Source organism: Gossypium arboreum, chromosome 1, assembly GCF_025698485.1.
Source record: "Gossypium arboreum isolate Shixiya-1 chromosome 1, ASM2569848v2, whole genome shotgun sequence".
In the NCBI taxonomy this organism is placed as follows: domain Eukaryota; kingdom Viridiplantae; phylum Streptophyta; class Magnoliopsida; order Malvales; family Malvaceae; genus Gossypium; species Gossypium arboreum.
The window spans coordinates 293,667-318,853 of NC_069070.1; the positions used below are offsets into that span (position 1 = coordinate 293,667).

The window sequence follows — 25,187 nt, forward strand, 5'->3', positions numbered from 1 at the left end:
AATGTTATTATTTTTTGTCTATTATACATAATTTTGGTTGGTATGGTGTCATATTTAGCCATTAATGTTTATATACAGAATGTATAAATTTTATGGTCTAAATTTGTTAAATTAAAATTAAAATAATAGAATTTGTAAGCTTTGGGAGTAAGTTTATTGTTATACTAATCAAAATTATATACAGTTGATGAAAAATATTAACGTCGTGATTAATTGTTTTAGTTACTCATTATCAAAATTGATAGAAGTTAAATTACTCTAATTTTTTATACACAATAATTTGCTAAATATTGAAATTAAAAAATTAGAGATATTTTCACCAAAAGATCACTTTAATATTTACAATCTATATTTACAATCTTTTAAAATTGACAAAAATAAATTACTCTCTATTTAAATAAATTAATTTACTCAATATCGAAATACCTTAAAAAAATATCGCTTTAATATCTGCAATTATTGTTATTATTAATTTACCAGCTCTAACTATAATTAAAGTGTGTTTAGGCTTTAAAATATTTAAAAACTTTGGAGTTAGTGGGGGATTTTATTGATAAATTTTAAGCTGCTTTATGAGTGATGGAGAAAGCAATGGTGGTTTGGATTAGAACGAGAGGGGTTACACGTGTCAAAAGTTGAGGTATGATGTTACGTCAACAACAAGCCACAAAAATTGTCGGTGGTTACCCAAGAATCCAATTGGTTCAAATTGCCTTGTATTCCTTGCTTTCGCCATTGACTTTACTGTTTGGTAAAAAGAAACATAATTAGTTTTAACAGTGAAAATGGAATTTTTTTTTCTTTTCACACTTTCGATATTCCGTAAACTAATGTCTTCGGATCCCATAGTTTTTTCATTTCTTTTTGTGTTTGTCGTGAAAATGAAATGAAAAGTAAGCTAGAAATGCAATGCTTTGTATGGTTTTATTTGTACGTGTCTGCCATGCAATGCAGGGTTGATAATAAGAAGTGGTGATTAATTTCTGGGGTTTTAATCAACATGTTTGAAGTTTTAGTTTTTTTTTTAATGATTAAATTTAAAATTAGTGTTAATTGAAAACTTGATATTATTAGTTTTTGTTATTACGTATTTGGTTTGATTGATTTTGGGTAATATTTAAAGTTTATTTCTAAATCATTAATTGAAGAAAAACGTGTTTATGTATATTTGAATTCACGTTTTGCATATTATTGCAATAGTAATATTGTTGAGCTAATATTTAAATTTAAATTTTAAGAAAAATCGTAATTCAAATTTAAAATTAAAAGAGCAATTATAATCGATAATTAATAGATCAGACTCGTTGACGATCTTAAAAGATAATTAAAAAAAAATAAAATTCAAAACTAATACAATTTGTGGGCGTTTTCAGCTATACAATCATAAGTCTAAAGTTTGACTATTAAGCTTAGAAATGAGAGTATAATAGTAGTTCTCAATAATTGAGCTGACGAAAATTATGGTCTACATCCACATATGCCTCGGTAGAAAGTGGATTAAAGACTCGAGACAGAAGACGAGCACAATCAACTCACACCATGCCGTCGGAGTCGCGCACGATTACCCCGCACGCTCCTTTCCTCTCGGTTGTCCTCCAAACAACATCTAAGTCTAAGCTTGAGCACATCTCCACTATGTGCTTCCCATTTTGCAATAATGGGCTGGATGGGCAGCGTCGGCACATACAACAATATGTGCACCCTAAAGTCCTTGTGCAACATTTGTTGTCATAATCAGTACAAAATTTATTATTTTTGGATGTTCTAATTCAGTTTTAATTATTGAGGTAATGATTACAAAACTTGAGAGGCAACCTATTGTAGTCTAACACCCAAATTCTAGCAGCCCACCTTGTGGATTTGATCCTCATTTTCTTAACCTTTCTTTTTCAATGAATTAAATAAAAAATAATAAACGAATGGATGCTTTGCAGATAATGTTGTGCGTTTGGTAGGTTGCTAGTGGACCCCGGCGTCACGATTGTACCTCAAAGACACTGTCTCCATATAGCAATATTTACGGCGCTTACACCTTTGATACCCGAGTTTGATTATTATTTTAATATTTTTATTTAATAAAGTATTATATTTTGGTATTTAATGATAACTGCGGTAACATTTTAGTGTTTAATTCAGGTTTTAGAGTTGATATTATAAAATTTATAATTAACTAATAATATTTGCAATTAACTTTTATCAAACCTACTCTAAAATCCAAATTAAATCACATTCATAGGATTGTATTTGACAAATTAAAAAATTCACAATTAACACTAAATTTATTGTATTAAAAAGTATGAAAATTAAAGCTAATAATATTAGCAATTAACTTTCATCAAATCAACTCTAAAGTTTAAATTAAACACTAAAAGTTAACACCGTTACTTTTAAGTTTTAAGTATCAAAATGTATAACTTTTATTAAATACAAGTACTAAATTGAAGCAAAAAATAACCTAAATATCACATTAAAAACGAAAACCGCAATTTATTCTTGGGGCTAAAATAAAAGTTTTAAAGTTAAACCCAAATTCTAATTAGGGGCAATTTCAATTTTTAGTTTCATTTTCTTGGTTTAAATTAGTTAAGCTCAATGTTTGAAATATATAGGTTAAAATAAACAAGATTTTACTCTTTCTATTAGGTTAAAAATCTCATTCAAATTATACTAAATTTAAGTAGAGGGATTGAATGTCAAATTTTAGCATAGTAGAGGGACCAAAAATAGAATTAGACCAACAAACAAACATAGTTTATAAGGGATATAGCATGGGTACAAACAAACATGTTCTTCAATTGCCAGAAGCACAAAAGGTAACTTATGGCCAAATCAACGTATTACCACATTCCGCATGAGCGGAACATGTAGTTGCTTCGTCGACAACAGCGACATTGGTGACCACCGTCGGAATGACATTATCGCTACCGCGAAAACAAAGTGCGGGGGGACAAGGACATGCCTGAAATAAAGTACCTGCACTCAAAAAATCATACCACATGTGCAATTGATCACTCAATTAAATTATCTCATTCTAATATCAGAAGATTAGGGTTTAAAAAATATGATTTTTGTTAAGAGAAAGTCGGACTTGTTTTGGGAGAAGTCTTTGAAGTGTTGTTCAGGGAGTCGATAGACTCCACAACGGTGAAGGTATTGTGCGCAGGGTGTCTATGCTCAATTTTATACTCGAATTTTATCTCCAGACTCCGTAGAGAACCCTTGATGGCATATTAGAAGTTTTGTATTTAAAAATTAAAGTACAATTGAAAATACATATTCAAATTTAATAAAAGTGGGTTAATATTTTTTTAACAATATTAGAAGAATAGAGGAACCAATGGCAAAATTAGACCATATTAATTAGTAAATTTAAGCTTTTGAATAAAGATTCCTCCACCAACCCCAAACTATGGGCTTTTTATTTTATTTTATTTATTTACCTACTTTTCTAAGTTGTTTAAACCACAAGACACATTTGCATCTTATATTATTTATTATCATATGTGTTGCATGTATGCAAAACTATCGATTTAGGCCAGATTAATTTTGAGTCAATTTAATTTAAAATTTTCGAATTATTTTAGATTTAAGTTGATTTTGATTAGAGAAGTGTCATATATATCATTATCTTGATTAATGCTTTCTTCTAGACCTATTAATTTTAAATGGAACCTGAAAATTTGATTCAAGTAATTTAAATCCAAATTCAAACCAACTCAATTTGATTATTAAAAAAGTTAACAATCTGAATTTGTCCAACCAAAATATAAATTGAGAAATTAATTAAAACATGAAATATTGTAAACCCAAAATAATTCGAATACTAAATTCAAACCGAACAAAACAACTCAAACCTAAAATAATCCAAATCTGAAATTGTTCCAACCCAAAATTACCCAAAACCTGCATGAGTGTAACATGTAAGTTTGGCACCAACGACAACATTGGTGGCCACCGTCAAGGGCGTAGATAAAGGCCAGGCCTTGGGTCAAGGGCATAGCTAGAGGGCAGGCATCGGCTCCCTTGGCTCAATAAGAAAATTGCTTTATAACCCTTCCCTAAAATTAAAAGATTCAATTTAGTCCTTTTAACCTTTAATTAAATGAAAAAAGTTTATTTCAGCCCTTTTAAAAATTTAAAATTTAATTTAAACATTTTTAATACAAGATTTTTAACTTCACCCCTGACTACTGTTGGATTGCCGTTATTACAAGAGCAAGCTAAATAAGTGCCAAACTCCGTCGTTCGACTCAAACCCGAAATGACCTAAACTGACCCAAAACCAAAGCCTCAAACTCAAAAAGACCATAAAAATAAACTAGAGAGAAGACTAAGAAACAGGAGACAATCTCCAAATCAATATCAATGGACACTACATCTATCATGAAGCTTCAATAATTTTATAACAGAGTATACATTTAAAATTTAAACACCAATTTCAAGTACCTTATAAATAGATCCTAAATCATCATTTCTAAGAACTACAGTTCAATTGGAAGTGTTTACCTGATCAATGGAATGAAAACAACAAATTCAAAGGGGCATATAATGCAAAAGGATTTCACTTTTTGCAAACTTTCAATCCTCAAGTCACTCCATTGCAATGCTTGATCCTCCACTGGTATTAAAAAGCTACAAAGGGACATTAACAATGATAAAGATGAGAGCATTGATTTTAAGCTCACTCAATGCCCAGTTCAAAAAGCGGAGGTAAATATTATTAATACTAGGCTTTCCAAAATCCGAATCCGAGTCCTTATTTCTTCCTTTGTTGGTCCGAAACTCTAGCTCCCATAATCTTACAAACAGGCTCGTCTTTCGACCGAAGAAACTTTAGAGCAGGATGAACCTTGAGGTCTCCTACTAACAACTTCTGACCACCATCCAACTCGCTTAAATCAACATCAATATATGGAGGAATAATGTCTGGCGGGCATAGGAACTTAACGGTTCTCTTGATAGTATTCAAGAACAACCCTGAAAAATATTTAAATATATGCATGAAAGAATTATATTAGTTATAACAATATGGGAATGCAACAAATAAGATGGTAAAAATACTATAGAGGCTCCTTTACTAGGAGTCAGATTGCATATTGTTCTCTTTAGTCAAAAAATGGGCAAATTAATCAACGATCAAAGGGTAAATTGGTCTTTCTATTAAAATTTGCATCCATTTCTACTGTTAAAAATTGGTCCCGGTACATTAGCATGAGGTACATGTAATTGTCTAGTTTTTTAATAGTATAAATGGATGTAAATTTTCAGAAAAAGGATCAGTTTGCTCTTTAATCTAATGTCTAGGGACCAATTTGTCCATTTTTTACTAAAGTGGGCAAAATGCAATCTTGACTCCTAGTACAAGGGCCTCCATGATTATTTTACCAAAATAAGATTCATATGGACAAAGTAAATTATATGAAATATATTAACCTTTGAAGTAAGGATTTACTTAAAGGCAACATAAGATTTTGAGACAAATATTTAATGGCTTACATCAAACAAAATGCTTCACTCGCTCGTTCCATCTAAAACTACTAACAACAATAGTGTGAGCACTGAGCACACCACTAAAGAGCGAGGCAACGTTTCTCGTACATACTAGCAAGTTATTGCGTTGAACAATCTCTGAATGTCTAACTGAACATCCTTACATAGGATGATCAGAATTAACATGAAGGTTATTCATACGTACTAGGGGAAGTTTAAAATTTAATATACCTATACATTATCATAAAGGGCTAATAGAAACCCGAGATAATATGAAAAACTAACACCTAAGCCCTTCGATCTCGCCACTCATAGTTCGCACTTGGACATACACTTAAATCCAAACTTTTAGCCATTTTAAGAAAAATTGGTGGATAGAGGCGAAAACAAATACCAAAAAATTTGCAATTAACATTTCACATTTACAGTCCACATAATCGAAACATTTAAGATTCAAGTATCAAATCCAATGAAGTTCATTGCAATATTTTTACCTTTCCTTATTCCAGGGCATACATCTTCTCCTCTAAACACAAGAGGAATATCCACTTTCAGCAAAGCATTGGAAGGTGCCCGTATGAAGGTTACATTAAGAGGTGCATCAGTCCCCGCATGCAAATGAAGCTGAAACATCGATTCAAAGTTATATATACATCCAAATTCAATGGAAAATACAGCCGACTAAAGGAAAAAAGAAAACCCAAAAATCCCAGTGAAGCTGAAAAATTGACTCAAATTTTTATATATACATTCAAATTCAATGAAAAATACAGCCAATTAAAGAAAAAAAAAACAAAAATCCCAATGAAGCCGAAAAATCGGTTCAAAGTTATATATACATTCAAATTCAATGGAAAATACAGCCGATTAAAGAAGAAAAAAAACCCAAAAATCCCAATGAAGCTGAAAAATCGATTCGAAGTTATATATACATATTCAAATTCAATGGAAAACACAGCCGATTTAAGAAGAAAATAAAAAGAACCCAAAAATGCCATTACCATTCTAGGAAGAACCCGAACTTTCTCAATCAAATCACCAGTCCCAAACTCCGATCGAACTTCAAGATCAAAAAGCCTAGAGAGAAAAAACGATTGACCCAGATGCTTAACCAGTTTTCTGATCTGATTAGTTTGAACAGATATGAGTCTCTTATTGCCTCCATGTTGACCATCTTCTTGTTCGAAAACGATGCTTGGGACTCGACCCACTTTCCTTTCTTTGGCAGAGATGTTTTTGCCGGAGGTTGAACGTGGAATGGCAAGAATAGTCTCGGCGTATTTAGGGTCAGGTTTGGGGAAACCTTCAAGGTAGGTTAATGGAGATGGTGAAGATGATTGGTCTAAAGCAAGAGCGGCTTGAGAGAAGAAACGGAGATGAAGGGTTTTGTGGGAATGGGATAGTGTACGGTGGATTAACGTAGCCATTACCGGTGACTGCAAAAAGAGGGGTTGAGTTTAGGGTGTGGGGGGGTTAAGGGAGGTTTTCGTGTTCGATGGCTGAAAATTTTGGGGGTTTAAGGAAAATGGGCCGAAAATGTTAAGGTTCGGCCTTAGTTTTCTTTCGGTTAAGTTCTGCCATTAGTCACTATACTTTGCGAACGTTATGGATTTAGTCCCTATACTTTAATTTGGTCATTTTTAATGCTTATATTTTTCAAATTCTAAAATTTCAGTCCTCTCCAAATAATAACTATTAACTTCATTAAGTTAAGTTCTACTATTTCTAATTTTTTTCGGCAACATATTATCATATATGTAATGTCATTTCATCTTTGTTATTTCCACATATTACTCATTAAAAATTCAGTTAGTAGGTTAACGAAAATCATTTGTGTCAAGACCAAAATTTCAAATTTCAAATTTCAAACAATATAGGAACTTAAAGTTATCCAATTGGAGAATATTGACTAAATCTACAATCATATGCATGGTACAGAACTAGTAATTGAACTTAACCAAACGAATTTAAATGCTACTATTTGGGTTAGGATTGAAATTTCAACATTCGAAAAGTACATGGACTAAATCCAAAAATTTTATAAATTACAAGGATTAAAACTAGAATTTAACCTATTATATGCTACTTGATTTGAACAACATGTAATCAAATTAATCAAACCATCAATTGTTGGTTTGACCGATCCAATTAATCCGAGTGGTTCAAAGGAAACAAATTATCAAAAATAAAGAATATTTAAAAAATTATATAAAAGAAAAGGTTTAACAACAATTCAATAGGTTTTTTTTAGCTTTCTCCAGGTTTGCGGCTCAATCAATTTTACACCTTTCGCTTGTTTAGTAGGTCAATTGATTCCTAGTCCAACTAATTCAATTTGATTCAAACAACACTAATTTAAGTATAAAAAGACATTAACTCTAATATATTTAATCTAAACACTAAACTAAATTGGATTGATATGATTTAAACTCGAAAAAGCATTTCAAAATAATTCTAGCTCAAAGTAATAAAAATATGAAATCATTTCACCTAAAAATAGACACCTAACCTTAAATTATTGTGTTAAATTTAAATCCATTACAACACAATTTTTTAATTACATAATTACTAAATGAGAATTTTTTTTATTTTAAAAATCACATTAACAAATTTAACCAAAAAATTAACACTATATAAATACTCGATGTTGGCTACTAACATTTTATTTTTTATTTAAAATAAAAATATTATATTTTAGGAAATCTTGCTATTAAACATATCACTTCTAAAATTCAAAAATACAAGGATTTATAGCATATTTTAACAGGATGAATAAACATTAAACCTAATAATAAACTTAAACTAACTTGCCTACACGTAATCCAAACGAATACAAATATTCATACAATGTGACATTACATAAATCCAATCAAAAGGTGAAAATTTACCATAATAAAAACAAAACAAATCCCAAAAACCAAAAAATAAAAGGAAAACATCAACAACAATGTGATGCCAAGAAGATAAGTAAATATATGAAATGCTAAGGTATAGACTTTGGCCTCCACAACTATTTACTGAAGCAGCAAATCAAAGGATCAAACCTTGTGCAGGTGCAGGCTTAGATGGTTGTTTACTCGAGGCAGAATCTTTCGGGGACTCGGATAAATGAATCTGCGCAAAGTCATCAACCACTTTCCGTTTTCGTTCTTCTTCAGCTGCTCCCACTTTTTCTTTTGTCTTTTGGCCAACATCTCCCGCTGCTTTTGCAACCTTATTGAAAGCATCCGTTACCCATGTAGCACCGGCGGATATGTACTTGTTCTTCATAATGGCAGATCCTGCACCGCTGACCTTTTGCTCAGCAGTGGCAAATGCGGATTTTGTTTTCTCCGAAACGTGGAACTTTTGATCCATTTCTTTTACTTTGTCAGTAATAACGGTAGTGCCGGCCTGTATCTTCTCGGTGAACCCAATTTTCTTGTCGAAGGATGCAACTTTGGCTGAGGCTGTCGATGTTAATTGGTGCTTCTCGTCAAAGGTTTTTGCCTTGTTGATTGTATCTTTGCCTAAGATGAAGCCCTTAGCAAGCATGCCGGTGACAACATCCTCAGCTTTTCTAATAGTCGAATCAGCACCACTTGGAGTTTTATTTTGTGTTGCCTACGGAGAAAAATATTTTAAGGTTTTGGTTTGGCATTTGAACTATTAATAGAGCATGATACTTACAGGGGGCTGTGCGAAAGCGGCCGGAGGCAGCTTGTAATCTGGAGCTAAAGAAATGCTAACAGATAGACCAACTATCGTTGCTCCCTGAAACACAAGTACTTAAATCACTTATCTAACTTGTGTAGTATAGAGAAAAAGTTGGCAAGACAATCAACACAAGAATACAAATGAAAGTACCTAGCAAGTCCCTCAATTATAAGGAACAAATTAAATTAGTTCCTCTATCATTAAATGAATCAATTTAGTCTCAGTACTGTAAAAAAAGAATCAAATAAGACCAATTTCAACAAAGCTTTTATGGATCTATAAATTGAATCTTTTGTTCGGAGAAGAACTACAAATGGAAAATATAATTTTCATGTCATTTTTTAAACTGTATATGTTAACTCTATTATAACTTGGCCTTATTTGATTCCTTTTAATAATATAAGGACTAAATTGATCTATTTAATAGTAAAGGGACTAATTTGATCCTATCTATATAATAGAAGGACTTAGAAAATACGTCCACCCATTTATTCATGTCAGTCAAGCAATCATTTATAACTTAATACCATTGCATAGTAAAAATTCTATACTTCAGAGTAAAGTAACAATACTACTATTTCCCTCGAAACCGATATCCGGCTTAGCTGTCGACTTGGTATAGTTTTAGGAGAAACCTACAGCAGAACATTTTTAGAGTTTCGATGCTTTTTCTCGTAAGTTTTGTGGGTTCTGTGGTACCAAATGGTAAAAATATGACTCCAGAAAGGAAAGTCTGATATTCGATATAAAAAATACAAGCTATAAATAGATCGATAGTAGTTAAATATTTGCACAAGAGTCACACTGCATATTGTCTTACGTTATGAATATCCATAAAGAAACCAAAGGCAATCATTTCCAAACAATCAAACAAGAAACAAGATGCGCTATATTGGAATAATTGATAGTATGAAGTTGAATTACCGAAAGAAGAACAGCGGTCTCTGCTCCTTGCAAATCCTTGAAAGTAATATATGCAATTTGAGACCCTTCATCACCTCTGCATAAGCATATAATAAACTTTATATCCATAGAACGGCAATTTACGAAAAAAGATGATAGGAACTAAAAAAGCAAGCCAACCTCTGCATTTCGACATATTCAATATCACCAGAAAAGGAAAAGAACTCTTTGATGTCTCGCTCGGTTGCTTCTAAAGAAATATTGCTGACTTTAATGGTCTTAATCTGCAATGACAAAAGAAAACATTGACTTATTGAATCCTGATAATAACTAGGCTAAGAGAAATAACAGTTATCAACCTAAATTAATCAATTATTAACAAAATTCGAACCCAAAAACCTGATCTGTTAATCAGCCCTAAACCCAACTTGATCATACAAACCCAAAGACTTGAACCAAAACTGACATGAACCCAAAAATAACATGAATTCGAAAGGATCCAAACTTGTAATGACCCGAATTGGAAACCTCGAGCCTCAAACTTGAATGACCCTAAACGCAAAATTTACCTGAATAGAAATGTGTTGAGGGGAGGTCAGACTCGCAATGGGAGAAGTCTTTCAACCCCATCAAGGCCAAATGCTCACATTTCCTTGGTGGGCGAGACACTCCCACTCTGTGAACCCGTCGAGGGCTCTCCACGGAATTGAGAGACAAAACCCAAGAATAAAACCGATCACAGACACTCCAGTCACAATACCTCCACCATTGAGAGGTTTGTCAGCTCTCAACGGACAACACTTTGAAGACTTCTCCTAAAGCAAGTCCAACCTCCAGGCGACAAAATGAATTGAAAATTTTAAAATTCCAAACTAATTGAACCCAAAACCAACCTAAACAGCACAATTGACACGTCTATCTCCAAGTATGAAATCCATTGCTATATAAAGTACAATTCAACCTCAACAAGCTTACTTGTAGAATACAATGGAGCAATCACATGCACATAAACTAAAAATAAGTACAAAGAAATTAAGTGGGCAAATCTAGAATGATTCAACTGATGCTATGGTGAACAAGAAATCATCAATTTCTTACTGCCAGAACCAGGGACGAAGACACAAGGGGCAGGCAGTGGATTTAGCCTCCCCACCCCCCCCCCCCCCCCAAAAAAAAAAAATGGTAGATTTGTCATTTAACCCCTTAAATTGTTATAAAATTACAAGTTAATATAATGGTATATTTGCATTTTGGCCCCCCAATCACTTACAATTCATCTCTGGCCCCTCTAAAGCAAATTTTTGGCTTCGTATCCAGAACACTTAAGCTTCCTTATATCACTCTTTTAGCTATACAATAATACAAGTGCATTCAACAAGCTGGCTTACTATCAAAATTCTAAAAGGATTAAAAGCTATAATTGCTAATTTGCTATTAATGTCGGCAAACTACAATCAATCTTCTTGGTTTTTGCTCCCATAAATTCAAGTCTCCATTCTTTATCAAACATCTAACAGTCAATTTTTTCAGCAGTATTAGCTCATTAATAAAAAAAAATCCATCACTAATTAAGTACTTCCCAAGGATCCAATGAACCTCAGCCTTAGATTAAGCAGAAAGTTACACCAACTGTTGGATCAACAAAGAAATGAAGAAAAACCCAAAGTTTGGAACAAAAGAAACAGCAGAAACTATGAACAAAAATCATATTGCAAATGGAGAAATCAATTAAAAAAAGAAATGAAAGGAAAAGAAGAACTAACCGATGCCATGGTCAAAGAAAAATGATAAAGTTGGGTCAATGAATGAAGTCTGTCTTAAGAAAGGAAAAAATGAGGGATTTTTACTTAAAGGCATAAGCCATAGGGGGGAAAGCAGATTGGAAGGCAAGGGGGGTTTGGGCACGTGACAGGGCGTGGGAGAGAAAACAAAGGCTAAATGGGAGGGAAAGGAAATGCCAATGCATTGCTTGCCCGCCGGAAAATGGTTACACGTGCCCGAGAGAAAAAAGAAATAGATAAATTACACTAATAATCACTTAATTATTAGTATTTTTTAATTATTTAATTATAAAAAAATTATAAAAATGATCACATTATTATTTAGCTAACTGTAGCAATATTTAAAATTAATATAATAGTAACTTTAACCCTCAAAATTTATAATTTATATCAATGTAGTCTTGATTCTAAAAAACCTCAATATTTACCTATTGTATAATTTATTTTATTTTTCAATTTTGCTTTTCTTTATGCATTGATGATTAATTTTAAAAGATTGAAAAAAATAAAATTTATTTTAGATTTTTGGGTGTTTTCCTTTTTGTATATTTTCAATCAAATTTAATTAATAATTTTAATATTTTTAGCTTTTTAAGTGAAAGTGTTATAAAAAAGTAAAACTGAAAAAAACACATGATGTATAAATATTGAGAATTAGATTTTTTAGAATCAAGACTAAATTGACACAATATATAAAAATTTAGGATTAAAGTTACTATTATGTCAATTTTAAGATTTGTCGCTCTTAGTGATAAAAGACAAAATTCACTTTTTATAGTTGAGGATTTTAAAAAATTTATTAATAGTTCAATAATTATTTTATAACTGTTTATAGTAATTAAAAATAATTAATAATTTAATGATCACCAAAAATAGGAGAAATTACTTTTTGGTTACTAATATTAAAAATCTGAGTCCATAGCAAAATTTGAACCCTTTGCAAATATTTAGTCCTTAGATTTAGTAATTTTTTATTCATATTTGTTTGTGAATTTTGTAAGGTCTTTCTAATTTGGTCTTTGCATTTGGAATTTATTAATATTTGAATTTTTTAAATAAAAAATATATTATATGTAAAATAAATTAAGTGATAATATGACATAATTTAGAGTATCATAATGTTATTATTTTTGAATGAAATTCAAATTTAATAATCAAATTAAAAAAAAGTTGTCTAATTTCAAAGTGTGGACCCAAAAAATTAAGGACCGAATTAAGAGAATTACTAAATTTAGAGAATTAAATTGATTTATCTCTTCTCAAAATGAGCAAAGTTTGAGATAATAAAAAAAATAAGAAGAAAATCAATGACCCGAATACCATTCACCATCCGAAGTGGATTTCATGATTCACCTATCATCATTCCTAGCTTAAGGTCTTGCCCTGACTTGTGCCCACTCAATAATAGAAAAACAACCTAAAATAGAATCTTAACACTAGACCTATTCATGATTCAAGTTTTTTGGTTCGGTCCGAAAACTAATTTGAAAACATTTGAAAAATGAGAGGATTTTGGTTAAGTTATAGGCCCAAAAATAGGCTTTGACAAAAAATAATGCCCGTTTAAAAAAGGAGTTAGGTCTTAAGTAAGGCTTTTGGCCAAAGCTTGGCTCGATCCGACCTAGATATGAAAAAAAAAAAACCTAGTTTTTTTATTATTTTCTTATTTTTTTCACTATTTTGCTACCATTTCACAATTACATTGTTACTATTTTGTTGTTATTATTTAGATATTATATAACTCTCGTTTTATTGTTAATTTTTTTATTATTTTCCACATTTGCTTGTTAAGTTACATTTATCTTAGTGTTATTTAAGTATATATATATTAATTTATTTTCAATTTGTTGAGAGATATTTATTTTAATGTTTTAATATTTTTGATATATTATATATTTTTAAAATATATATAATTAATCTGAGCGAGTGGGCTCGAATTTTGATATTTTTATTCAGGTCGAGCTTGGACAAACTTTTAGACCCATTTTCAGGCCATGCCTAACAAACGGCCTAAACTTTTTGTTGGACCGAATCTGACCCGACCCATGGACACCTCAATCTAACACTATAAATAAGTATCTTGGATAAGAGAACCACAAGTGCCTAATATTGATATTAAATTTAGGACAAGATTGTGGGTTTTAAAATTTTTATAAACCTAATAAAATTTTTAAAAAATTTGTGTACAACTCAAATTTTAATAATTCTTAAAGGTTTAATATGATTTCTAAATATATTAGAGGATTTAATTAAAATTTTCAAAAAATTAAGAATACACTGAAAATTTTCAAAAATTCACTTCAATGACCATCCGTTTATTAAGATAAACTTGATTCAAGTCAACTTCAAGTTTTTAAAATAAAATTGGTGATCAAACCTGTCAAACCATTAATTATCATTTTAATTGATTTGTCTAATTTAAATAAATAAATTATTAAAATATATTAAAATTGATTCGACCAGTTTGAATAAATTCACGATCAATCAAGTTAATCTCTTATTACTGAATGATATGATTTACATGCTCCATTTTTCTTTTTCACCTAATCAAATATCATATAGATAAATAAATAGATAGATAAAATATAGCCATGATTTTTTAATTATAAGGATTTTTATGTTAATTGGATTTTATTATAATAAAGATTATTTATAGGTTTGAAATTTTAGAGAAATAAAAAAAACATTTATTATATATGGAATTTATAAATAACAAATTAATGTATTCCAAAATCACTTTTCATCTATATTTAGTTTAGGAAATAAAATGATTTAAAACATATTTGCAAAATATATAAAAGAAAATTTATTTATAATATCAATAAAATAATTTAATATATTTTAATTCATACATAAACTTAGCTAAGAAATTAGTATATATGTAGTCTTCTTTTTTTCTTTAACAGCCTTCTCGCCGTGTTTGTTATTTTCCCACCCTCTTTCCCGAAAAAATTTAATCTCAAAATTTTCTAGGGAAAGCGAGGGTTTATTACAAACACAGCTATATAGTGGAGCAGTAATCATGAGCTTTCGAGATCTGGAAGCCGGACGGCCATTGGTGTCGAGGCAAAACCTGATCAACGGCAAGCAAGACGCCACGCAAGCAGTAGCCTCTGGCATTTTCCAGATCAACACCGCAGTCTCCACCTTTCAGCGGCTCGTCAACACCCTCGGTACTCCTAAGGATACGCCTGAGCTCCGAGAAAAGCTGTGAGTTCTTGCCCAATTCAATTGCCATTGCAATTTTTAAGTGATCACATGATTTCAATTTTCTTAGTCTTCTGATTTTGATTCAGAATACACGAAATTTTGGTTTAATTTTGTTCAATTGCACTTAGCTTAGCTTCGATCTTCTATTTGAAAGATTTAATTACGGATGATTCACTTGTTTCTTTATATATACTGCCAGTTAGCAGACTACTTCCTTGTATTGCGTGGCAAGTAGTTCTTTCTTTCGAATTTCTTAAGTGATTTTTTACTATATGCTAAATTATATTATCAGTGTTCAGTGTAGCTGATATGGTTAACTTGGCAGGCATAAAACAAGGCTACATATTGGGCAATTAGTGAAGGACACTTCGGCTAAACTTAAACAAGCTAGTGAAACAGATCACAGTGCCGGAATTAGTGTAAGTTCGGGATGATAAACTTGGTGTTTTCCATTCATATACACACATACATATATATATATATATATTCATTCTATTATGTTTGTGGCAATTCATGCATAGATTAATGAACTTATTGCCTAAATCGCTTGATCAGGGTCAAAACCAAAAAAAAATTTGGATTGAAATTAAGTTATATATTTTATGAGAGCTAAAATCCAATTTTACCATTGTATTAGCTTATATCTTTATAAACTTTAGGATTTTCACGGGGCCAAAATGTAATTTTATCATGTATTAACTTATAATCTTATAGATTTTGTAGTGTTTGCAAGTGCAAATTTTCCATTTTAGAGGGGGCCAGGGACCCTGCCTGCCCCTCTTTTCTCTCCCTCCCATTTCTCTTGAGGAAGTGCTCGATGCCTTTTAATTCCTTTAATTAATTATAGGCCAGCAAGAAGGTAGCAGATGCTAAACTTGCAAAAGATTTTCAAGCAGTTTTGAAAGAGTTTCAGAAGGCTCAACGACTTGCAGCTGAAAGGGAAACATCATACGCTCCATCTGTTCCCAAGGCAGTTCTTCCTTCAAGGTATCTAACTGTAGGAAGGTTTATCTGTAAATAGATGGGTTGTAGTGCATTCAATGTTTGGTGTTCATGGCATACACGAACAATTATGATGGTTTTAACAAATTACTTATAAAAATCTATATTTATTATTGATTTTCTGCAATTTAACGGTTGCAAATACAAAGGATATGGTGGTCACTTTTGTGTTACACTTTAATCATGATTTAAGTGTTTGCATGTTATTCTTATGCTCGATGTTTGTTCCTGTTATACACAGTTACTCGGCTGATGAGGTAGATGTAGATTCAGATGGAGGGGCTGTACAGCAAGCCTTTCTTCTGGAATCAAGAAGGTAAGTTCTCTTTATAAATTCTTGTGAATCATCCTTTACATATATCATGCAGACTTGATCTTTTTTCTGGAATCTGGAGATGGATTTTCTTGTTTTTTATTCCTTTTTGTTGTTCATGGTCATTAAGCAGTTTGGTTCAGTTTTTTATATAGATTCTGGACTTATATGAATCCTCCATAGTCCAGGCCAGTTATTTTTCCTGGTATGTGTGTGTTTGCGTTCGTACACTTTTTTCCTGTTTGTTATATGTATATGCATGTATTAGATTAGAGCATCATAATCAATATAGAAGGGCAATACATATGAAGGATTCTAATTACTTAGGAAGGGCAATTTCTCATATTCATTCCTTCAAGCCATTTATAGACACAATACAGGTTTTCTATGATTTGTTCCCTGATTTTTGGAAAAACTTTATGTGATCCACCGTGCTATTTGTTTGTAGACTGTTTATCTGTTTTGTTATCATAGTATTTATTTTTATGAATGTATTATCACACTATGGCCTTAGTTTTGAAAATCTTCTTCTTGCAGACAGAAGGTTTTGCTGTTGGATAATGAGATCGCATTTAATGAGGCTGTCATTGAAGAAAGAGAACAAGGAATTCAAGAAATTCAGCAGCAAATTGGTGAGGTGAATGAGATCTTCAAAGATCTCGCAGTGCTAGTACATGAGCAAGGAACTATAATTGGTAAAGCATTTCAGTTTTTGCATTAGATCACGATGAATTTTCTGACCATTTAGGTTATGTTTTTAAAAGTAACGAAACTCAATCTATTCTGCAGATGACATTGGGACTCATATCGAGAATTCACGGGCTGCCACTATACAGGCTAAATCCCAACTTGCAAAAGCTGCAAAGACTCAGAGATCAAATTCTTCCCTGGTAACATGCAATGCTCTGATTTTTATGTTTTATTGGATTCTAAAATTTTGCACAGTATGTAAAGCTCCATCATGACTAACGTACCCACTTTGTTTGTCCCCCTTTTATTGGGGGCCATTGGACATAGTGTGCGGTCGACTTGTGATCTCAACCAAAAAGTTTCAACCTTGATTTACCCAAATTCAAGCTCGATTCAATATGATTTGACTCAAACCCGAAATAGCTTGAATCTGAAACAAATGACCCAAACCGGAAATGACTTTTCAAGTAAACCAAAATGACATGAACTCAAGATGATCTGACCCGAAAATCTCAAGTGGCCTTCTTGAATGATCTTAACTTGAAATGGCTTGAACATGAAACAACCTGAATGCAAAATGACCTGAAAATTTTAAAATTCCGAATTGTTCCAAACTAAGATTAACCAATCCACAACCAATCTGATGGATCTAGTCTATGGCTTCTTTCCTTTGGTGGACATGTGAATCCCTATTGATTGCACACCTGAGTTGTCTAGTAAACTGCCGATGGGTAAAAGTATCATAGAGGCTCCTGTACTAGGAGTTAGATTATATTTTGTACCTTCTAATAAAAAAAAATGGGGTAAATTAATTCTTATACATTAAATCAATGAGTAAATCAATCATTTTTATTAAAAATTTTATCAATTTATACTGTCAAAAACTAATGTTGTTAACAGAATAATCAAATAGTGACATGTAGTGTAACACCTGTATCTCACGATGATGTAGAAAGACTAGTTTTTAACGGTAGAAATGGATGGAATTTTTAGCTGAAGGATTAATTTGCTTTTTGATCTGATGTATAAAGATTAATTTATCTATTTTTTGAGTAGAGGGAGAAAAATACAATCTGAATTATAGTACATGGGGGTCAATAGTACTTTTACGTTGGTTTCATCATCGAAAGCTCCCATAATCAAATCCATCCAAGAACTTAATTCGCTACTCGTTTTTTTGGGCAGACCTGCTTGCTTATGGTGATATTCGGAATCGTGATTCTGATTGTGGTCATACTACTAGTGGTCTAATCCCAAACTAAAGATCATCTCAGCAACGAGACGCTGATCTCTTCGCCTATGTATTTGATTATGTTGTTCTATGAGATATGATGGCCAACAGGAGTTCACTCCTAGTCTTAGTATAATATATTGCGTGTAGCTCTATCATCCATTATCATCATATGTTTGTTCTTTGGGAGGGCGGTGTGTTTCTTTTCTGAAAGTTGGTGTTTGGGTTTGTAGAATGTGTGCTACTGCTTTTTGTGTATTTTACCCTTTTGTTTTACACTTCTTCTGATATTTACTGTGGTAAGAGTTTTAATTCTTTGGCTTTCGTGTCAATATGCAGAGATACATACATATATATATGCATTTGCATAGTCTTATTTCCATGAAATTGTGATTGTGCTACCTTTTTGTATATTTCTTAATGATACCTAGAGAACAATTTTATCATGTAGAAATTGACATCATGTTTGTTTACTTTTGGGTCACCTTGGGACATAGGGTGAGCAGAAGTTGGTTCAAACTGGTTTAACCCATGGTTTTTGGTTAAGCCGGTTCAAATTGGGATAAAAAAAGCTTAAGTATCAAAGTGAAAAAATAAATATATTTCGAAAGTCAAATCATGAATTAAGCCAAATTAAAAATTCTGTTAAACCCTTATAAAATCATTAAAAAAAAAGTTAAGTTAACCATCTCAACGTTCTTCCACTTTAACTGCTATATTAGTTGCAACATCATCAAAATTTTTATCAATTGATTTTTGAATTATTTTCGATTAAGTATTTTTAGTACTATATCTCAATTTATTTAATTGAATCAAACTGATTGATACTCAAAAATTTGAATAAAAAATTTTGATTTTAACTTTTCTACAAGATATCTCTTCTTTGTTAGTGCTCAACTAAAACCTATTTAGGTGTAATTTATTTCTCCAAGTAAAAAAGTTAAATACAGGGTTTAGATTTGCAGTCACAAATGCAAATTAGTGCTCTTAATTTTCGATGCAAATTGAAAAACTTGTTAATTTGAAAACCCCCAAAATAAGCCTCTGATCAAACGATTGGAGAAACCCTCAAACTACAAAAAAAAAAAAACGCCCTCAAAATTGATGAATCCTTCATCGCAATTCAAAAGTGCCATTCACAAAAGGGTGATGAAGAAGCTCATCCACTGTCCCTCTGTTTCTCCAATCTTTCTCCAAACACCTTCTCACAAAGCTCCTAAAATATGGTGAAACCGTTTCTGGCATCTGCGGCCTTTCTCCGAAGCATATAGCGCACATCAATGCTGCCCAGTCGGGTTTTTCTCCGAAAGCGATTAACGGATAACGACCGACACAACATTCCAACACCACCACACCTAGCGACCAAATATCGCCAACGAAACCATCAGCATTACCCCCATTCCACCTCTCAGGATCGACCCTTTCAGGGCTCATGTAAGCGCATGTTCCCATGAACGTATCGTAGGCGTTTCGTGTGCCTACGACAATCTTACTCACTCCAAAATCTGCGATCTTCACTTCTCCTTTCCCATTTATCAATAGGTTCGATGGTTTTATATCACCATGCACGATTTGCATTCCGTGTAGGTATTGTAACCCTCGCAAGACACTTCGGGCTATCCCCGAAATTACATCTTCAGGCAAATTTGCCCTCACCCGAAGTTCGTCGTATAACGATCCTCTTTCCATATGTTCCATAACGAAACAAAGCTCTCCTCCAATAGTATCGAACACCGCGAAGCATTTCACAACAAATTGCGAATCAACCCTTTTCAAGATTTCAGCTTCGCATGCCGCTTGATGTCTTATGGCGGTGTTTTGATCAAAACGAAGTACTTTCAACGCGTAAACAGATGAGCTTTTACGGTTCCGGACTTTGTAAACAGTGCCACCATTGCCATGGCCGATAACCGAGAGCCTTTCAAGGTCAGAGAGGCTTTCGATGTCTGGAGATGTTGGACCAATGGCAGATAACAATGCCGTGTAATGAGACTGTTGCAGGAAATCGGCTGCCGGCAATGGTGGTAGCGATAACCGGAGTCCCTGTTGGTGCCTTCTCTCCCTAACTAGTGCCATTTACACACTTGTAAGAAACAATAATGATAGATCAAAATCAATCTAAGAAGTATAAATACAAGAGATGTTATGCTGGGCAGTGATAACTCCATGATTTATGGAACTGTAGGTTATGTGAACCTTTGTTAGTTCTGGGACTAACACGTGTCTTTTTATCTTTTTTGGGTTTTTTTTTTTTGTAAGATATAAATGTATTCTCTCTCTAGTAACAAGATGCCAATTTTCATGGATAATCGTTAAACAATAAACATGTGCTTCTAAAATTAAGATCTCAAATGCAAAATAAGGGGAAGAGATTTTTATTTCAGCAAATAATGATAATAATAATAATAATTAGACAAGAGGTCCCTAAACTATAATCTAGATCTTAAGTAGGTCCTCCATTGACCTAGCTGTTAGCTTAGACATTACATACTAGTTCGAAACATTTAAAATACAAGGATCAAATTCAAAACATATATATACATACGCATGGATCGATTAGATCTATCATATTAAAAAAAATAACCCTCCTAAATTTTAATACAATATCTATTTTTTTAACATGCTAGATACAAGTTGTCCAGGTATAAACATGTTTAAACTTTGATTCACATACTCTGAATATGCATCATGATACAATAGGCTAATAGAAAGACTTGATTGATACACTACTGATATACATTTGGCATTTGAGGACTAAATTAAAATCGAAAGCATAGTTCGGGGACATCTAATGCAATTAACCAAAAGAAAAAACTTTAACCACACAAGGGATGTAAGTAAATATTAGTAGTAAGGTAAGGTTAGAGAGTTAATAGGATCACAACGCGAAATGGAAGGCCAAACCATGTAGCAGTCCTTATTCCCCATTAACAACTATAACAAAAGCTTGCTAAATAAATCGAACTTCAAAAAGTTACGAATATAAGACAATCAAGTATCAACTTCATGCAATAGTCCTAATATCTAAAAGCCTCTCATTGCCTGCCCCAACGAATAAGAACAAATGTATATGCAGTGTAATATTGCATAATGTGCCCCTTTTAAACTATATTTTTTGTCTAAAAATATTTTTAAAAAAATTTAAAAAAAAAAAGAGGAAATGGGGGTCTTGTGCAATGTCTAATTTTCTACAGATTTCATGCTTGATACAATCATATTCTAATCATTTACAAAAATAATCCAACATTGTAACAGTTAAAACTGATAGGAACATTCATGGAACAAGCCACAAACAGAAACCCATGCAAGTTATATATACATAAAAGGTAAAAGTAAAACGAGGGCCCTTGTATTAAGAGCTAAATTGCATTGTACTCCTTTACTCAAAAATTGAACAAATTAGTCTTTATACATTAAATTAGAGAGCAAATTAGTCCTTTCTATTAAAGATTTCATCCATTTCTATTGTCAAAAACTGACATGACTGACAAAATAATCAAATAACATCAAGTCTACCTCATTCTAACACACAGGGACCAATTTTCACAGTAAAAATAGATAAAAGAGATAATGGAGACATTAGTCGTTTTCTGACGCCTAAAATAAGAGGATCATGTGATTATAGAAGTAAACAAATATAACTTTCGCGTTTACCTAAAATAAATGAAGGTAATGTACATTTTGGTACAAAGGCTTATGACCCGTTGTTATCAGATCCAAGAAGACCCATTTGTTCTGTAAGATTATCCATATGCTGAGATTCGTCCCATCCTTTGTCCATTGGCTGCCCTTCATTTCCCTCGCCTTTACTATCCATTGGCGTTGATTCAATATCCTCAGGCTCTGGACTTGGCACAAGAAGGTCTTCCCAAAAGGCATCTATGTCAGGAAGGTCATCAAGTTGGAAGGGAATTGAACCATTTACAACTAATGTAGAGGGATCAATAAATCCACCATTCCCAGTTTCAGATTCCACGTAATTTTCTGCTGGTATATCAACAATGCTTTCTTGGACCATTTCCGGCATTTCAGAAGCCTCAGGCATACTTATATCTGTCTGCGGAATGGACATGGATGCTGGCTTTTGTGCTCCAACAAGTGCACTCATATCTGGAAATCGCGATGTTGTAATTTCTTCGGAGGATGTTGTACATGGGGAAGGTTGTATTTCAGATATTGCAGCTGAGGGACTATGCCCCGGAATCCATGAAGTAGCTGGCACATACGTTGAACACCCTGAAGTTGGTGGGACCTCTTTAAGAGTCACCCCTGAAACACGGCTTGCAGAGTTACCACCATCCAATCCACTGGATGCTGACACACCATCACCGATCAGGAAATTCTCATGATTCTTGTTAAAGGAGTCCAGCCTGGGAGAGGAATCCCCTTTCATAATCTGCATCAGCATTTCTTTCGCCTCATTCAAAGGTTGATATTTAATAATCTGTCCATCAGATGCAGCAGAAGTATCATTACCATCCTGCTTGAGCCTCCTTTTCTTGTTGGCTTCACTTATGCGCCTATTGCTCTCATTTTGTTGCTGGACAAATTGAGCCAAAAAGCCAGGGCTCTGCATAGCCTTTGCTAAGAATGACATCATCTGCTGCTGACGCTGCTCCATCCCCTGAAGACGTTGCACCATGGCCTGCAGCTGGTTATCAGTAGCCTGTTGCTGTTGCCTCAACCTAACAAGTTCCTGCATAAGCACATTCTTGTCTCTCTTAAGCCTCTCAACCTCTTCCTCAAGCCCAAATTTCCCAACCTCAACACAGGCACCCACAGATGAACTCTGTCCATGTGATTGCTGTGTCTGCTGATGACCGTGGCCATGAGCTGGCTTTCGCCGGCTAATGTTTCGAAGTAGGTGTTTCTGACCTCTTAAAAATCCCTCATTTGCAAATTCCCAACGGTCTGGATCAACCTTTCGAAAACCCTGTCAAAACAAAGAGGCAAGAACAAAATAATTTGGAGAAAAGCAGATCACTCAGAATAATTGTTACTAAAACATAACACTAAGTAACTAAAGTAGGTATGAAGCAAATGTCAGTGCCAATTAGAAGAATAAATATCATGTCCAAAATATGATTCCATTCTCCCTTAAAATGCTAAAGATTTCAAGGCAATACCATTCAACAATAAATCATACTTGGTTTCAGAATTCAGCAGCTGCAAGCAACTTGTCTCAGCTTCTGAGTAATGGTGCAAGTATCAGACAATTAACACCATTTTATATACATTTTCACCTAAAATTTTTAAGTGAAAAAAACATTTCCCATTTACCACAGACAATCACTTGTTGGATGCCACAGATTTCCCATCTCCATTCCAGCAAAATGATTAAACTATCAATCAAGATCAGTATTCACTGTTTATATTAAGAAAGCATGCATTTGATGTGGCACCTACATTTGGAACATCATAAACAAAGAAACATATAACTCAACTCAAAAGGAAATCAGGGCAGGATCATGTCATAAACCACCGCCAAGAAAACCAGTGGTTTTACTGTTTTAAAGAGATGGCAGTGGATAAACTGATACTTATAGAAGAATCATGCAATTAACAGATTACTTTATCTTCAATTTTGTTGCTAGCCAAATGCAGGTAGTAGAACTTAGTCAACACTCAACACAAGCGGTAAAAGTGTACATAATGATATAAGCAGTAGCTGTATTGCCGCATTATGGTGTAGTTTGACGGGTGCGAAAACGAATTAAAAGTAAAAACAACAATTTGTTTCCCCCTAAATCTAAATATCTTTCTCATCTCTTCCTTTCTTCTTCTTCAAAATCATTCTTCATTGATACATCTTCTTTAGTTTTCCGGAATTTCTTCATTTCCGTTATCTCTGATATTGACAATCAAGCTGAGTTTCCATCGTATAAAGTTCAGTAAAAGTAATGTATAAAAAGCAAAAAAGATCTTAAATCAGTAATCCTCTAATGTTCCTTTTCCTAAATATTCTCAGCAGTCTTATAGATGAGTCGATCAAATCCAAACGATTAACACGATTTGGAACAATTTCACATACGCAATAAATCCTAAGGAAGACGAGGGAAAAAAAAAACTTCACAAATCAAACTAAAAGAAACAAAATCAATTAAGATTTTCCATTTTTTGTAATAAAGTCAAGTTCAGATAGTAAGTAAAACTGAGTTCAAATATAAGCGAAAGGTAAAAGAGAAAAAAAGAAAAAAAAAATGGCGTACGTAAGTGTTTAGTTGCCTGACGAAGCTTGAGAAGTTGTTATGCTTGAAATACTTAGGCAAAAGATCCCGTGCGAACTCCGGCGGGTTCCAAACAACGAAGCTATTGTTAGATGGGCTCCAAGAAACTATAGCATCGGTAGCAGGATCATCCACCATATCGTAAGTCTTACTCAGGAAAGGAGGTGGAGTGTTAACACTTTGCACCGGCACCGGTTTCGGCGCCGTTTGAGGTTGCGCCGTCGTTTGAGATTCTCCGCCGCTCGTCGACGCATCGTTTTGGCTGTTTCCACTGCTACTCACTCCATCCATTCGACTTTACCAGCTTTTTTATAATTAAAAGAAGTGAAAATCGGGAAAATTTAAAAAAAAAAAGCCAAAAAAAAAAAACAGAGAAAGGGTTCTAGGGTTTTAAGAGATTGTTAAGTTGCGCCATTGGAGGAGATTTGGGATTTTTTTAGGGATTTTGAAAAATGTGAGACTGAAAGATAGTGGTGGGGAGCAGAGAAAACAGACAGGTGGCTGTACGGACAAGACTGATATGGCGTTTTATAGGGGAGATGACAAACCGGCACGCAGCGGTTTTTTCCTTTTTTGGGCTTTTTGAGTCACGAAAATTAAATCATATAAGGGCAAAATTAATAGCTAATTACTTCATTTTCTAC

General features: G+C 33.1%; 5 protein-coding genes across 5 annotated transcripts; 1 reads left to right on the plus strand and 4 right to left on the minus strand.

The window, feature by feature from the left end:
• Window positions 1-4,379: 4,379 nt before the first annotated feature.
• LOC108467303 (uncharacterized) lies at window positions 4,380-7,017 on the minus strand. The gene is made up of 3 exons (XM_017767921.2): window positions 6,492-7,017; window positions 5,985-6,114; window positions 4,380-4,977 (listed from the first exon to the last, which is right to left on the minus strand). Exons 1-3 carry the CDS (start codon window positions 6,915-6,917, stop codon window positions 4,757-4,759), a joined length of 777 nt encoding a protein of 258 aa, XP_017623410.1. The 5' UTR covers window positions 6,918-7,017; the 3' UTR covers window positions 4,380-4,756.
• Window positions 7,018-8,177: 1,160 nt separating this feature from the next.
• LOC108454660 (binding partner of ACD11 1-like) lies at window positions 8,178-12,087 on the minus strand. Its single transcript, XM_017753196.2, has 5 exons — window positions 11,853-12,087; window positions 10,270-10,373; window positions 10,111-10,186; window positions 9,160-9,243; window positions 8,178-9,093 (listed from the first exon to the last, which is right to left on the minus strand). Exons 1-5 carry the CDS (start codon window positions 11,859-11,861, stop codon window positions 8,521-8,523), a joined length of 846 nt encoding a protein of 281 aa, XP_017608685.1. The 5' UTR covers window positions 11,862-12,087; the 3' UTR covers window positions 8,178-8,520.
• A 2,662-nt stretch (window positions 12,088-14,749) lies between these two features.
• On the plus strand, window positions 14,750-18,703 carry LOC108476920 (syntaxin-22-like). Its single transcript, XM_053025605.1, has 7 exons — window positions 14,750-15,080; window positions 15,406-15,499; window positions 15,928-16,067; window positions 16,324-16,398; window positions 16,933-17,090; window positions 17,185-17,285; window positions 18,271-18,703. Exons 1-7 carry the CDS (start codon window positions 14,893-14,895, stop codon window positions 18,334-18,336), a joined length of 822 nt encoding a protein of 273 aa, XP_052881565.1. The 5' UTR covers window positions 14,750-14,892; the 3' UTR covers window positions 18,337-18,703.
• A 492-nt stretch (window positions 18,704-19,195) lies between these two features.
• LOC108456862 (mitogen-activated protein kinase kinase 10-like) lies at window positions 19,196-20,464 on the minus strand. The gene has a single exon (XM_017755586.2). The coding sequence runs from the start codon at window positions 20,390-20,392 to the stop codon at window positions 19,430-19,432; it is 963 nt and encodes a 320-aa protein (XP_017611075.1). The 5' UTR covers window positions 20,393-20,464; the 3' UTR covers window positions 19,196-19,429.
• Window positions 20,465-21,753: 1,289 nt separating this feature from the next.
• LOC108456855 (heat shock factor protein HSF8-like) lies at window positions 21,754-25,049 on the minus strand. The gene is made up of 2 exons (XM_017755575.2): window positions 24,526-25,049; window positions 21,754-23,249 (listed from the first exon to the last, which is right to left on the minus strand). Exons 1-2 carry the CDS (start codon window positions 24,832-24,834, stop codon window positions 22,011-22,013), a joined length of 1,548 nt encoding a protein of 515 aa, XP_017611064.1. The 5' UTR covers window positions 24,835-25,049; the 3' UTR covers window positions 21,754-22,010.
• Window positions 25,050-25,187: the final 138 nt, after the last annotated feature.

Bases quoted from the DNA above. Each gene is read 5' to 3' on its own strand.
- LOC108476920 (XM_053025605.1), top strand. From the start codon at position 14,893: ATGAGCTTTCGAGATCTGGAAGCCGGACGGCCATTGGTGTCGAGGCAA. The intron at 17,091-17,184 runs GTAAAGCATTTC...TCTATTCTGCAG, and splicing joins TGAGCAAGGAACTATAATTG to ATGACATTGGGACTCATATC. The intron at 17,286-18,270 runs GTAACATGCAAT...TTTTTTGGGCAG, and splicing joins AGAGATCAAATTCTTCCCTG to ACCTGCTTGCTTATGGTGAT.
- LOC108456855 (XM_017755575.2), bottom strand. From the start codon at position 24,834: ATGGATGGAGTGAGTAGCAGTGGAAACAGCCAAAACGATGCGTCGACG. The intron at 23,250-24,525 runs GTACGCCATTTT...TTGTTTTGACAG, and splicing joins TCAGGCAACTAAACACTTAC to GGTTTTCGAAAGGTTGATCC.
- LOC108456862 (XM_017755586.2), bottom strand. From the start codon at position 20,392: ATGGCACTAGTTAGGGAGAGAAGGCACCAACAGGGACTCCGGTTATCG.
- LOC108467303 (XM_017767921.2), bottom strand. From the start codon at position 6,917: ATGGCTACGTTAATCCACCGTACACTATCCCATTCCCACAAAACCCTT. The intron at 6,115-6,491 runs GTAATGGCATTT...TCGATGTTTCAG, and splicing joins TTCGGGTTCTTCCTAGAATG to CTTCATTTGCATGCGGGGAC. The intron at 4,978-5,984 runs GTAAAAATATTG...AATATTTTTCAG, and splicing joins ATGCCCTGGAATAAGGAAAG to GGTTGTTCTTGAATACTATC.
- LOC108454660 (XM_017753196.2), bottom strand. The intron at 9,244-10,110 runs GTAATTCAACTT...CTTGTGTTTCAG, and splicing joins AGACCGCTGTTCTTCTTTCG to GGAGCAACGATAGTTGGTCT. The intron at 9,094-9,159 runs GTAAGTATCATG...TTTTCTCCGTAG, and splicing joins CCGCTTTCGCACAGCCCCCT to GCAACACAAAATAAAACTCC.